The 15,436-nt window shown below is 56.5% G+C and overlaps 1 protein-coding gene across 1 annotated transcript in view; it reads right to left on the bottom strand.

Moving 5' to 3' along the window:
- The window catches only part of PLXNA2 (plexin A2), a 137,344-nt gene that overhangs the window by 62,326 nt on the left and 59,582 nt on the right, over window positions 1–15,436 (bottom strand). Inside the window, exons 5-6 of the mRNA XM_059487865.1 lie at window positions 4,173–4,273; window positions 371–494 (exon numbers count right to left, since the gene is read on the bottom strand). Of these exons, the coding sequence (XP_059343848.1) occupies window positions 371–494; window positions 4,173–4,273 (225 nt within the window). The remainder of the gene's footprint in view (window positions 1–370; window positions 495–4,172; window positions 4,274–15,436) is intronic.

Genomic DNA, 15,436 nt, shown 5'->3' with positions numbered 1-15,436 from the left:
TCCCCACACCATTTTTACACGGGGGGCTGCAAGGGGGGCAGCAGCACCAGCTGCCACAGAGGAGTGGGGCAGCAACAGCTGGGAAGGCTCAGAGGGCCAGGCCTGAGCCCAGCTCACAGAGGAGCTTCTTGGGAAACAAAGCCTTTCCTTTAGCAGCCACAGAGAGCAGGGAAATGTGAGCTGGGGCACCAGGGGAAGGGAATTTGTTTCTGCCCCCCCTCTCCACAGCTCGGGTGACCCCTTGGCTGCCCCATCCCTGTGCGAGTGTGACTTCATGAGAAAACACTTGTGCCAGAGGGAAAGGGAAGGCTGGGCTGTGGGGTGCTCCCTGCTGGGGGTGGCTGTGCCCCCTGCCCCTGCCCCTGCTCACCGGGAGGCTGTGCTCTGACACCGAGATGCTGCTGGGCTGCACGGCCACGCTCAGGCACTGCCCGATGCTCGCGGCGAAGCGGAACGGCTCCTGTGCCCGCTCACAGCGGTCCCGCGGGGAGCACCTGCCACACAGGGGCACCCAGAGCACTGAGAACATCCCCAGGGCAATGAAAACATCCCCAGGGCAATGAAAATATCCCCAGGGCATTGAAAACAACCCCCAGATCACCCAAAACGTCGCCCAGAGCACCAAAAACATTCCCCGGGCATTGAAAACAACACCCAGAGCATGAAACAAATTACCCAGAGTACTGAAAACACCTCCCAGGGCACTGAAGATATTCCCCCAGAGCACTGAAAATATCCCCAGGGCAGTGAAAACATCCCCTAGAGCATTGAAAACATCCCCCAGAGCACCAAAACCACCCCCAGGACACTGAAAACATCCCCTAGAGCATTGAAAACACCCTCCAGAGCACAGAAAATATCCCCAGAGTGGTGAAAACATTCCCCAGAGTACTGAAAACATCCCTCAGAGCACCCAAAACACCACCCAGAGCACCAAAACCACCCCCCAGGGCACTGAAAACTTCCCTCAGAGCACCTAAAACACTCTCCCAGAGCACTGAAAACACCGACACAGAACACCCAAAACACCCCCCAGAGCACATCCCACCCAGAGCACTGAAATCACTCCCCCAGGGCACTGAAAACACCCCCAAGGGCACCCAAAACACCCCAAACCCCTGGGAGATGTTTCACAGCAGGACCTGGTGATGCCCCGCACAGGGAACACGTGTTGGGCACCAGGTTAGGACCAAAGGGCGCTGGAAAATATTCTGTGATCAGCAAAACCACAAGGCAGGAACCAAGCATGCCAAGGTGCCAAGGTGTGCTCTGAGCAGGGACCAAGCATGCCAAGGTGCCTGGAGCGCTCTGAGCGTTCCACATGCCCCAGCACAGCTCCTCATCCCTGCTTTGCTGCAGACAGAAATCCAGCAGGGCACCCACTGGGCACCAAGGGAGGGCTGCCAACACCACAGTCTGCTCTGGAACGCTGGCATCCCTCCAGGATTCCCTGCTTTTTGTCATTTGGGGAAAATCCTTCCCTTCCATTTGCCTCCTCCATGGCAAATTTGCCTTTGAGGTCCCTTTGAACCTGAGTGTTGTGGGATTCTGTGGAACAGTGGGAGTGTGCTTCAGATGAAGGGAAGTGAAGTTTCCACTTTCCCTTTCCAAACCACCCCCCTGATCCCCAGCAAACGCTGGGGCTGCTCTCCTCACCCTCTCCCTTTTGTACCTTTTCCTTTGGAGCATAAAGGAGCTAAATATGAATGGTGCCAAAGGAAGAAATATCGAGGTTTAAGTGAATCTCTAAGATAGCCCTAAAGTGAGCTCTTGACTGGAACCTTTATCTCATTGACTCGCTGGAATGGCTCTTTTTTATCATCCTATTTATGGCAACAGCCCCAACAGAGATAAATAGGCCTGGAGACAATAACACACTCGCAGAGAGCAGCACGGGGAAGTCTTGCAGGCTTCACATCCCACTGGGCTGCAGAGATCCTCTAACAATCTCCTGGAGGCTCTGACGGCTCCCAAAGAGCAAAGCATCCCTCTGTCCGTGCAGAGGATGAGCAAATCACCTCCTGCTCCAGCCCTCAGCCTTTCAGCCATCCCCAAACCCAGCGGGAGCATCACCCCTGGCCCAGCACCTTCCAGGGAGCAGCTGGGAGCAGGAACACGTGAGAATGAAAGGGGAGAGGTGACAAATTAAATACAAACACTCCAGCACTGGGGGCCTCCCAACAAAGATGACAGAGGCTTCGAGGAACAGCAAGATAAACACAATTATTCACAGCTTAAAGAAATAAAGCTAAAAAATGATCACTGCTCCAAAGTGCAGATGCTTGAAGGGAGCGTTGATAAATCCCATCAGGGGAAGAGCCCTTGTTGGGAATGGGCTGATGCTGAAATGTCACGGCCAAAAGGGCAGAGGAAATGACACTTTTCTCTCCTCTTGTCATCGAGGGTTTTGTCTCTGCAAAATGGAGATAACAACCTTTACCTGCCTCCCAGGTGGCTTGTGAAGATTCCGCTCATTAGCATGAGGGAAGTGCTCGCTGATCCTTGCACAGGAGCTGCTGCAGGAGCAGCCCCAGAGCCCCCAGCCCTGCTCCTGCTGCAGCAGCCCCTGCCCAGGGGGGGCCCGCAGGGATGGAAACCATTCCCTGCTGCCAGAGGAGCTGGGCCAGGGAAGCCTTTGGGGCGTCGTGCACCAAGGGTGGCTCTGCTGTGGGGGCTTGCTTGGGAAGGAAAAAACCTAAAAACCCCCAAGGGATGCTCAGAGTGCCCTGGGCTGCTGCTGGGGGAGGCTCAGAGCCCTGCTGGTACCCCCAGCCCCTCCCTGAGAGGATCCTGTGGGATGCTCAGGGGCTGAGCAGCCTCTCCCACCCCTCCCCAGCCCCCAGCCCCACACTGGGAGCTGCTGGTACCCCCATACCCTCTCCGACAGAATCCTAGGGGATGCTCAGAGCCCTGCTGGTACCTCCAGCCCCTCTCTGAGAGGATCCTGTGGGATGCTCAGGGGCTGAGCAGCCCCTCCTGCCCTTCCCCAGCACCCAGATCCATACTGGGGAGCTGCTGTGCCCCCAGCCCCTCTCTGACAGAATCCTGTGGGATGCTTGGGGGCTGAGCAGACCCTCCTGCCCCTCCCCAACCCCCAGCCCCACACTGGGAGCTGCTGTGCCCCCATCCTCTCTCTGAGAGGAGCCTGGGGGATGCTGAGAGCTCTGCTGGTACCCCCACCCCTCCCTGAGAGAATCCTGTGGGATGCTCAGAGCCCTGCTGGTACCTCCAGCCCCTCTCTGACAGAATCCTGTGGGATGCTCAGAGCCCGAGCAGCCTCTCCCACCCCTCCCCAGCCCCACACTGGGAGCTGCTGTGCCCCCAGCCCCGGATCCAGGCCGGGTTTGTGCAGGAGCCTGCAGCTCCCCCCAGCACCTGCTCCCCAGGCAAGGGGCCAAGAGCTGCTGTGCGGGTCCCTGGGCCCTCCTCCCCCCTGGCCAGGCGCTCAGGGCTGCCCAGCAGCTGGCACGGGGCCGGGGGGATTTCTGTCCCCTCCTGCGCCCCGTGGGCTCCCTTCCGCCTTAGGAAGTGCTGGTTGTTATGGCACGCCAGAGAAAGGAAGGGCGCAGACACCTCCTGAATGCAGAGAGGCTTTCCTGGAGCTCCCCTGGAGAAAAGCACCCTGAGCCCTTTGTGCCAGCTCCCAGCCCCTCTGCCAGGTCCCCCCGGAGCAGCTGGAGCTGGGACCCCCTGACCTCCCCTGCAGGATTGAAAATTCCCTTCTGGGGATTTAAAGGGGCTCTGTGCTCTGCTCTGCTGCTGGAACCTCGCTGGGAGCAGAGCCCCACTCACAGGATCCCGTCTGCTGCTGCCTTTAAAAATTCCAAATTATTGGGGCTTGGGCAAAGAGCAGGAGGGTGCAGAACAGCAGTGGGGGGTGCAAACCAGCAGGAGGGGTGTGCAAACCAGCAGGCCTGCATTCCCACCAGTTCAAATTCTGGTTTTCCATCATTTTCCCGTCTGGTTTTCCATCCACATCGCCCTGCCCCTGCAGCAGGAGTTGATTTCCCTTCCCCTCTCCCAGGGATCTCCAACGGCATCCGAGCTGCAATGCAGGGAATGCCCAAAGGAGAGAAAAATGGACTTGGGGAACTTCAGCCTGGCTTGTTGTGTGTGGGAGGCTCTGGGGAGCTCTGAGAGCTGCTCTCATCACCGGGGAAGGCTGGACTTACATGTGGTGCAGGGAGCACCAGCCGCAGTGCGGGTCCCCCGAGCTCAGGCACTCCTGGCAGGTCGTGTACTGCTCACAGGACTCCACGGGCACCCTGGACACCTGCAAGGGACACGACACACTCAGGGCTGCCCTGCCCACCCAGCCAGGGCAGCCCCAGGGCCTGCGGAGCCCCCCAGAGCCACGGGCACAACGGCAAAGCCTGGAATGAAATGAAATGAATTCGTTCCGACATCCAAGAATAGGAATTATTGCAGACTGAGACGTGAGATCACCCATCCCCTGGGTGAGGGCTGGGCACAGACAGCCCCAGCTGGGCGCCCACAGTGCTGCCAGCTCCCCTGACCCCTCTGGGCTGGAGCTGAGCCCTCTCCTCCCTGATTTACGATTCCTGCCTCACCCTTCCCCAGGGAGCTGCTGCAGGGATGAATCACAGGGATTGTGGCAGCTGTGGGCTCTGGGTTGGTGTTTCACTGCTTTGTGGGGTCTGGGTAGAGGTTTCATTGCTTTGTAGGGTCTGGGTGAGGGTTTCACTGCTGGAGCCACTCTGGGCCCTTCCAGCAGCAGCCACCTGGGCCCCCAGGCCTGACCCACTGTGGGTCTGATGCCACAGAGGGGAGCGCAGGTGGGAACAGCCCCAGAGGCTGCTCTAAACCCCTCTCCCACTCCCAGCGCACGAGGAATGATGGTGATGGTGAGGTGCAGCACGGTCCTGACCTATTTACCAGCACTGAAACCCCCAGAGGCTTCAAAACGACACCAGGCTTTAACCACAGGTCACTGCTTGGCTCCAGCAAAGACGTTTGCAACCTTTTTAACCACTTCAACCTTTCCAACACATCCTTTGCCACCTCCAGCATTTTGAACTACTTTAACTTTTCCAACCCATTCCTTGCCACCTCCAGCAGCAGGGTGGGTCTGCATCTCGAGCTTCTTGTAGTGTTCTCTGTACAAAATATGGAAAATTTCCTTCCTGCAAGGTTGGGGGGCACTGAAACACATTGCTTAAGGAGAAATCCCTTCCTGCAAGGTTGGGGGGCACTGGAACAGGTTACTCAAGGAGAAACCCTTTTCTGTAAGGTTGGGGTGCACTGGAACAGATTGCTCAAGGAGAAATTCCTTCCTGTAAGGTTGGGGGGCACTGGAAGAGGTTGCTCAAAGAGAAATCCCTTCCTATAAGGTTGGGAGGCACTGAAACAGGCTGCTCATGAAGAAATCCCTTCCTGTAAATTTGGGGGGCCCTGGAAGAGGTTACTCAAGAGCCTGTGGACTCCCTTATCCATGGAGCTGCTCAAATCCAGGCTGGACAGACCTTGGCACAGCCTGGGATAGCGGGAGCTGCCCAGCTGATTTCTGAGCTCCCTTCCAGCCCAGGCCACGCCGTGATCCTGCCGTTCCACTCCCGTTTCCCCCAGCAAACGCCGCAGATAATCCTCCCCCAGCCTCACACAGCTCCTGGGCCCCAGGAGCGATGCCTGCAACTGGCTGGGAATTCAAACGAGTGCTGGATGGCTGTGGCTCTGTCCGTCACAACAGCACCCGGCTCCCAGCAGCCGCGCTGAAAGGAGCAGTGTCTGCCCGCACAACGGCCACTGTCACGCCAAGTGCTGTTGACACAGTGAGAACCCAGTTCCTCTCTGAGCTGGACACCAATAGGGCTGCTATTCTTCTTGTTTCCTCGGCCCCACTCAACAGCTTTTCCCGAAATAGAGATTGCTCAGGGTTGGAGTTTTCTGGCTGAGGAGGAGCCTGTGGGGAGGGTGGAGGGCTCGGGATGGGACCCTGGGAATGAGGGGTGGGAAGGGCAGAGCTGGGAGTGCCTGCAGCCCCTGATGGATGGGAAGAGCTTCAGGAGCAGAGAGGAGAAATTCCGAGGTGGAAATGAGGGGTTGGGGTTTGAGTCCTGGCTGCAGAGGGGCCTGGGGTGCCCTCGCAGGGTCTGCACAGGGGATGTGCTGTTTTCTGCTCTGCCTCTCCCTTGTAAGGGGCAAAAAGCACTTTACAGTGGGGTGGGAGCAAGCCCAGGGGCCTGGTGACAGAACAGCTCCCCAGCATGGCCCATCCAGGTGCACACTGACCACCCAGCACCTCCCAGTGCAAACCAGCGCTGCAGCCATCGTGCTGCCCCTGGGTGGAGAGCCAGCGGCAAACCCAGGTTTTGGGTTTTTCAAACCAAAATCTCCCTGTGGGAGACACCAGCTGGCACAGGATGCACCCAGGGAGGTCCCTGGGCCGCCCCTAAAACCAGCCCAGCACGCTGAGCCCTGAGCCAGCCCCAAAATCCCCGCTCACACCCACAAAGGGAGGCTTGGCAGGATCTGTCCCCGTGATTTAAATGCAACTCAGGGCTTGTTTCATGTTTGTGAGGAGCTGGATGCTCTCGCCGCGCTCTATAAATAACGGAGGGCTGGAATTATGTGAATAAGAGTTCATTAGAGATGATTTGATGTTGAGCGCTTCGTTTCTTTTTCTGCTCGGAAGCTGCACATGATAATTCTCTAAAAACCACGCAGAGGGTTTGAACAACGTCTCTGGGGGAGCATCTGTGTGAAGGACAGCAGCCAAGAATCCAGCACTGCTGGGGGATCTCCTCAGTGCTGAGGGCACAGCCCTGCTCCCCCCAGCCCAACTGTGACCTCTCCTCCTGCTCTCCCTGCCAAAATGCACCTGCTGCTCAACCATTAAATGATAAAGCCTCATTATTACTGTCCCTGACTGCCTGACCCATAACACCAGCAAAATAAAATAAATTACAAAAAGAAAAAAATCAATACAGACTCTCCAAAACACACAGATTCCAACTCTGTCAGCCCCCGGAGCAAATAAGTGCAAGAAACCAGTTCCAAATAAATAAATAAAATAAATAAATAAATAAAATGTACAGCCAAAGCAAAGTTTCCACAGCTTTTGCGTGCTACCAGCCCAGTGCTGTGACCTCCCCTGGCTGGAAACAGCCCCTGGAGCATCTCTCAGCCACAGCAGGCTGCCCACAGACCCCTCGGGGGGCTGGAGTTCAAACAGAAAATCTATTTTTAATGACTTTGGGGAGTGGAGTAGAGATGCCAACTAGTTCAGTGTAATTAAAGCCATCTATCACTCACTGAGCAGGAGCCCAAAGTTGATGAACTTTCCAATGAGATTTGATTCTTTCCTTTATTCATGAGAAAACTCCGCTTTGTGCCGGGGCAGGAGACGTGAAAAAGTGTGGGAAGGAGCAAGGAGGACGCCTCAGCTGAGCCATTAATGTGTCAGGGTGACAGGGAAAATAAAGTCAGACTTTCCCAGAGGCTGTAAAAAGTCTGGCAGACTCTTCCCACTGCTCCTCTTCCTCCTGTGCCTCCAAGCAGGGCTGCAGGTGGAATATCCTGCTGGGCACGTTTGCCAGGAAAATTCCCTGTGTGGAGGGGTGGGAATGCTGTGGCTCTGCTGAGCAGGACACGTGGGTGCAATCTGCATCAGGCTGTGGAAATCCCTACCTGGAAACTGCTGCTCCTGCCTGGTGGAGACCTCAGGGAGTGTGGAAGGACCAGGAGTGAGTGGGGCGAGGGAAATGCATCCATGGGGCAGAGCCAGGACACAGAGGAGAGGGGAAAAGGGGGAGTTTAACCACAAACAACAGAGGAGCATCCCCAAGGTGGGGATGGCTCCAGCATCCATCCCTGTGCCACAGGGGCAGCGCTGTGGCAGGGGCAGGGCTCCCGCAGGAGCGGCTCTGCTGTCCCACAGCCCAATCTGAGGGGCTCCCAGAGCCCCCCCCGGGCTGCCAGAACCAAATCAAGGCCGGGAAGTTCTGGCAGAGAAGCAGCGAGTGGGAGAGGACGGGAGACAACGTTGCCATGGCTACGAGGGGATTATTTAATTACAGCACTGCAGATGCACGCAGAGAGCCCCTTCAACTCTGATCCAGGCAACCTCTGCTTGGGCTTGGCTTTGCTGCTCCAAGAACCTCATTGACATCTGAGGGGCACAAGCTGTGCCGGAGCACGGGGACTGGATCACTCTGGGTGAGGGATGAGATCTCCTGCACACATTCCCATCTCCTTGGCTCCCCCAAACCCTCCGTGCAGCCCGCCAGGCTCCAGGGGAGGTGATGAAAGCAAGGACAGCCTCCTCTGGGAAGGCAGAAAGGCTGAAAAAACAGCAAATATCCCGAGGTGAGGCTTGCTGGAGCAGGAAAATTGTCCTCAAGCCAGAGTTTGCTGCATCCATCCGGCCCAGCATCCCGGCAGGGCTCGGAGCAGCCTCGTGTTCTGGCACACAGGCTCCTGCACACAAACACTTCCCTGTGGTTTACCACGGCTCCAGTTAATCATCACATCAATATGGAACATCTGAGCGGGGTTTGTTGGAATAACAAAGTGCCAGGCAGAGATCCCAGCTCCCGGGAGCAGCTCAGCCTCGGCCTGGAGGGGAAATGGGATTTCATCTCGGGCTGCTGCCTCTGGCAGCTCCTCCTCTGCCCCAGCAGGTGACAGTGACACTCTGGGGCAGCAGGGTGGGCATGGGGGCAGGTGCCCCTGGCTGGCACAGACCCTGGGTGTCCCATCCCTCACCCTGCCTGGGCTCCCAGCTGTGGGTGCAGGCTCAGCCCAGCATTTGGGATGCCCCTCTGGCATCAAGCCCTGTCACAGACATCTTTTATGGAAAATCCTTTCCTTGGGATTTTTCCTCCTGAGAAGCTGAGAGACCTCAGGAACAAAATGCAAACAATGGTTATCTGCTGCTGTGGAATGCAACAGGTGCATCTGGGATTGGGCCATGTTGGATGTTTGTAATTAATGGCCAATCACAGTCAGCTGGCTTGGACACAGAGCCAAGCCACAAACCTTTGTGGATCCCTGGAAAGCCACCACCCCTCGGGGAGGGGCAATTTCATTCCTGCCTGCACCAAAAGGGTCAAACGAGCTCCTGGAAGGCAGGATGGTGATCCGGGCAGGAGCTGCCCTGCTCCTCAGCTGCCAGGGTGATGACACAGCCTCCCTGCTGCTGTGGGAGCCCCTCTGGATTCCAGGATGATGTTCCCATCCCCGTGCTCCTGCCAGGGGACATCACTGCTGCCATCACAAGTGGCTCCCTGACATGTTGGCACCGTCCTCTGATGCCACCCTGCCACGGCCACCAGCTGATGAGCAGTGCCCTTTGATTAGCCCAGGCCTCAAGGGAGCCAATTAATCAGGATAAAAGGGGGGCAGCCTTCCAAAATCTCCGGGCTCAGGTGGGGATCAATCCAGCACAGGAAACTTTCATCTCGCATCAGTTCACGGCCTCTGCTTTGCCTGGCTGCCATGGAACTCCTGGCGTGCTCCCTGCAGTCATTTAAAAGTTTTAACAGAAGCTCAGAAAATTAATTAAGGTGAATAATTAGAAAGTGTGTGCGCTTTCCCCCCTCTCTGTTTGGTGAGAAAACAGCAAAAACAGAATTCAGAATGATTCTGGAGCGGTAACCGAAGTAATTAGGTGTTCGACGAGCGCTCACAACTGGGCTGTGCACAGAAAAATTACTGTTTTAGTCAGAGCACTTTGCCAGAGAGTCGTTAACAGCACAATGCTCCCTTTCCTCTAATTAGGCTCGGACGGGACTCTAATTAGGCTTGGAGCCTCCAGCTCGGGGCTGCCCAGCCCTGGTGCCCACCCAGCCCTGCAGGTGATGCTCCCTGGGCTGCACCCAGGGACAGGGACAGAGCCCCTGGCATTGGGCAGTGGGAGGAGATTCCATTCTGGGAGAGTGGGCAGGCCCTGGCACAGGGTGCCCAGAGCAGCTGGGGCTGCCCCTGCATCCCTGGCAGTGCCCAAGGCCAGGCTGGGCAGGGTTTGGAGCACCTGGGGAAGGTGTCCCTGCCATGGCAGGGATGGCACTGGATGGTTTTGAGGTCCGTTCTAACCCAAACCATTCCATGATTCCGTGACACTCTCAAGGTGGGGACGCCTTAGAGGGGAACACACCTTGTGAGGAACCAGAGCACCCAGCAGGAAGCACCCTGAGCATTCACCAACCCCATCCCTGCTCCGAGCAGCTTCCTGGGCTGGAGCCTGCAGCTGTGCCCCGGCAGGGACGGCCCTGCTGGGAGCTCAGGCACCCAGCTCTGCGGTGGAACCCTGCATCTCCAGGCTGTGCGTGCAGGCAGGCTGCCTCGCTGCGAGTGCCTGCAGTCTGTTTCTCCTGGCTCCCCAGGAAAAGCACACGCCAGACAGCAGAGCCCCTTCCCCCAGGCTGCCAGCCTGCAGCTCACGGATTCACTTCAGTTGTTAAACAGGATTGTGGCAGGCTAAGATAAAACAGAAGAGTTTAAAATGACAAACAGACTCCTAAATGGGACTAGAGTCTTAATGAAAACAGTAATGAATGAATGAGGCGAGCAAATATTCCCCATTAATATTAGACAGATAGATTAGATCCCTGGGCGCTGCATTTAAAACCGACATGAAATTACTTCAATTACTCTGCATTGATAAATAACAAGGCCGTATTTACTGTTAAAACACATTTCCTCCACCCTCCCCCATGCTTGCTTTGGCTTCTTCTGCTTCTCAGGAGGGAGAGGAGATCAGTGAGAGGGTGGAAATGCAGCGGGCTGGGGGCTTCCCTCCTGCCCACGGGTGTGACGGCGCTCACAGAGTTCTTGGATGAGGGGAGAGACAGGATCTGACTCCATGGTTCAGGAGGCTGATTTATTATTTTATCATATATATTGCATTAAAACTATACTAAAAGAATAGATGAAAAAATTTCATAGAAGGCTAGCTAAGAATATAATAGAAAGGAATGATAACAAAGGTTTATGGCTCGGACAGAGAGTCCGAGCCAGCTGACTGTGATTGGCCATTAATTAGAAACAACCACATGAGACCAATCACACATGCACCTGTTGCATTCCACAGCAGCAGATAACCATTGTTTGCATTTTGTTCCTGAGGTCTCTCAGCTTCTCAGGAGGGAAAATCCCAAGGAAAGGATTTTCCATGAAAGATGTGTGTGACACGGGAGAGCCGGGCTGCTCTGCACCCAGCCAGGGTGTCCCAGGGCAGCTGCCCCAGGATCAGCCCCTCAGGCTCAATCAGCACCATCAGCTCTGCCATTCCAGCCCTGGCAGTGCTGTGCAAGAGGCAGAGCAATCACTGACAGCCACTTCAAACCTGGTGCTCACAGCATCCTCCCCTCTCAGAAATTCACTCTGCTTCCCCTTGCTGGTGGGTACAGCTGCTCAGCATCCTCCTTTCCACGCTGGGAAAGTGAGATTAACCTGATCAGAGGCCTCTTCTGATGAAGAGATCATAGATGGATAATTCCTGGGTGTTTGCTGGCATTTACATGCTAATGATGAAAGGCACTCTGGTAAAGGTAATGTCAACACGAGTCCCTTGTCCTTGCATCTCAGCCTCCAGCCCAGCCATCTGTTCTCAGGGTTCAGAAAAGCTCTGGAGAACAGGTTGCTGCTAGAAAAGCTGCAAAAGCTCCTTCCCAGCTCTGCCGCCTCAGCCTGTGGAGCTCCATGCCAGTCCTGGATGCTGGGGGATGCTCAGAGCTGTGGATAAGCGGAGCACTAAAGCACACCCGGGCTGTGCTGGCAAACCACTGATGTCTTGCTGCTAGAGGATCTTAAATATCTGCAAAACTCGGCCTTATCACATGTCAGTAAACAAGAAAGACATGAAATATCTCATTTCAGGGGTACAGGAGCAGCAAAGCATCCAGAGGTCATGAGTCCCTGCTGCAGATCCAACATCCCAAATTTCCTGAGGGAGAGGAGGGGAATGAATAACTCGTGCTTCCCCCGAGCTGGGGTGCAATCCCCTGGGATAAATTCACTCCCCAAAATGCAACACAACCCAGGCCTGGTGCTTTCCCAGCCGAAACCAGGGGTAAAACAGCCAAGTGGAGAGGGAGGAATGCTCAGAGCTCTTCCCACAGCTCAAGGGACGGATGACCTTTCCAATACTCTACCTGTATAAATCTTACTTAATGAAATAATAAAAAAAAAAAATACGATGAAGGTTAAACCGTTCCCTGCAGCAGATTTACACTGAACACAAGGCCTGCTCAGGGTTTACACAACAGCCCTTTAACATTCCTTTCCTAATGACTGGGGTGACTCCTGAGCAGCCCCAACCACAGGATGGGTGATCCCAGCCAAGGGCAGCGTGCCAAGGAAACAGCTCCAGCCCGGGCTGTGCTAAACACACAATTAGGGTTTGGCTGGGTCACGAGCCACAACACGGCGGTTTTCCCCATCAAACCCTCCCCACAACCCTTGGGACATGACTTCATTTTGCGGTGCCACCACAAGTGAGCTCTTCAAACAGCCCGGAGCACACGCGGCTGCCTGCGGCTTGGGAGCGCCCCTGGGAAAGTGGGAGCACCAAGGCAGGGCCTCCCGTTGTGGGAAACGAGAGCTGGGATGGGGTTTGGAGCCAGAGAAGGGTCGGGTGAAGGGTTTGGCTTTGATCTTTACCTGCTTTTCCTTGGGCTGCTGCTCTGCTGCACGGGAGATGGGGAATCAAAGAGCAGCTCTGGGGCTGTGGCAATGCTCTGACTGAGTCAGGGCTGATACAAGCTCAGAGTCCCCCAGAATTGCTGCATTGATGCTCCCAGGGCTGATACAAGCTCAGAGCCCCCACACAGACCCCAGAATTGCTGCATTGATGCTCCCAGGGCTGATACACGCTCAGAGCCCCCACACAGAACCCAGAATTGCTGCATTGATGCTCCCAGGGCTGATACACGCTCAGAGCCACCACACAGAACCCAGAATTGCTGCATTAATGCTCCCAGGGCTGATACAAGCTCAGAGCCCCCACACAGAACCCAGAATTGCTGCATTGATGCTCCCAGGGCTGATACAAGCTCAGACCCCAGAATTGCTGCATTGATGCTCCCAGGGCTGATACAAGCTCAGACCCCAGAATTAATGCTGCATTAATGATCTCAGGGCTGCCACATTGAGGCACTTGTCCCTGGCAGCCACCTCAGCTCCTGCTGCAAGCAGCTGCTTTGACATCAGCCTCTCAGTGCCCGGATCCAGCACTCAGAACGGTGGCATTTTGGGCAAATAATGCCATGAAACTGTTTCTGCTCCACCGGAGCCTGAGGAGCTTCTGCATGTATTTCCATAAATATCCCTGGCGTCAGTGCAGCAGCAGACCCAACAGACTGCCAGGGGGATCCTGCAGCCTGTGCTGAGCCTACCTACAGAGCAGCTCCAGGAAAAGCTCTGGGCTTGCAAGGGACTGGGGAGGACAGAATTAACCAGCTTCTGTGGGGAGGCTGGGAGCAAGGGGAATCATTGCTCTAGGGTGGGGCATTGAGCAGGGATCAGCTCATTAATGACAACGTGGGAATGCCAAAAACCAGGAGAAGAGCTGGTGGATCCATGACCTCCTATCTTCTGCCTCTGGCAGAAGCAGGGACAGGGACCCACAAGGATGGATCTTTCTGCCACGTGAAACCATGAAACCTCCACTTCTGAACCAAGCTTGGTCCCTGGCACGGTGTCTGTCAGGGCAAACCTCCTGTGTTCTGCCTCTGGCAGGGAGCTGGGCACAGGGACCCCTAAGGGTGGCTCTTTCTGCCATGTGAAGCCACGAAACCTCCACTTCTGGGCTAAACTTCATCCCTGGCACGGTGTCTGTCAGCTGCAAGCTCCCAGCAGGGTGAATGCCCTGGCAGGGGCTCTGCCCTGCCTCAGCTGCCTCCGTCCTGCTGGGAGCCAGCGCTGCAGCAGCTGCTCCGAGGGCATTTCCCTGCAGGGTGGCTGGCAAGGGACGGGGTTAATGGTCCCGCTCCACGTGTGACCTCTGTTCCCCCTCTCCAGAGCTGCTAATTACCCAGCTGAAGGGAGAGGGGCAGCCCTGGGGCTCTGCCAGCCCTGGCATCGATCTCTGCGCCCCGGGAGAGACCCCAGGGAAGGCAGCTCCTCCCATCCCACCCGGCTAATCAGGGCCAAAGCACCATAAAAACCCGAGCAGCAGCAGCATGTCCCCTCCTCAAAATGAGAGCAGCCTGTGGGGGGTGAATAAAGAGCGCTGCTAATGAAAAGGTGCCTGCCATGGCTCAGTCCCTGACAATTGGCAGATGAACCTCGGTGGTTTGCGTGCTCCCCCTCTTTATTGTCTGCTCATAAAACTGGCAGGAGCAGGGGTAGCACGGAGCTGCTGGCGGCAGCTGTGCTCAGGATGAAAAATGAGCAGCACATGCACGGAGGCAGCTGGAGCAGAGCGAGGGACCCCGGGGTCCCTGGGGTTATTTCCCCCTCTCCAGAGGGGCCCTGAGCTTAACCCTTGCTTTCCTGGGTTGGAGCAAAGCAGCCAAAGCCACAGGCCGGGGTCACCCTGGCAGTCCCCAGTGCAGGGTGTGTGTCCTGGTGTGCCTGGAGTGCCAGGGGAGCTGCAGCCCTGCTGGAGCAGTCACCATGTTCTCACACAGAACATCACCCAAGCTCATGGGCAAGGCAGGGCACTGCAGTGGGGCACGGCACGGGTGGCAGTGCCCTGTCCATCCCCACAGCCTGTGGGATGAACCTCCCTGCCTGGCACTTTTGGAGGGCACACAGGCAAGGTGTGCCCCAAATCTCTGGCGGCACTCTGTGTCCAGCCCAGTGTCCCAAAGCCACCCATCCCCTGCCACCTCACCTCGGAGCTGCCTTTGCCTTGTGCCTGGCAGGAGCAGGAATGTCCTGCTGTCCCTACAGAGCCCCCTCAGTGCCACCCCTGGCACACAGGGGGGTGTGGAGGTCACGTTTTGTTTGCCCTCCTTGCTGAGGAGCCAGCCCAGGCCGTGTCCTGCCACCCACCATGTCCGAGTGGCCGTGGGCACAGCGTGGGCACAGGGTGGGCACAGCCCCGCATCTGCCCGCTCCCTGCAGCCTCCCAGGCCGTGCTGTGCCTCAATGCCGCCTTTGTTCCCGGCTCTGGCACGTCCCAGGGTGTCAGTGACACTGAAAAGCTTTGACTGGCCCTTTCTGTTTGTTTTCTTGGCACACGCGGGCACCTCTCCAATGGCCCAGCCTCGCTGTGCCCGCACCTCGCGTGTGCCTGGCAGGGTTACTGAGCTGCAGCTCTGCCCAAATGATGCCATCCAGCCCCTCTGGCTCCTCCAGTGCCCATTCCCTCTGCATTTCCAGCACAGCATCCCGCACCCCAGAGTGGGTGACCAGTGCTGGGCACTGCCCAGGCTCCCCGAGGCTGCCAGAGCTCCAGGAGTGTTTGGAAATGCCCCCAGGGATGCCCAGGGTGGGATTTTGGGGTGGATGATCCTTGTGGGTCCCTTCC

Source organism: Ammospiza nelsoni, chromosome 23 (assembly GCF_027579445.1).
Source record: "Ammospiza nelsoni isolate bAmmNel1 chromosome 23, bAmmNel1.pri, whole genome shotgun sequence".
NCBI lineage: Eukaryota > Metazoa > Chordata > Aves > Passeriformes > Passerellidae > Ammospiza > Ammospiza nelsoni.
The sequence above is the reverse complement of the archived record's forward strand: the minus strand, read 5'-3'. Positions and strand labels throughout refer to the sequence as shown.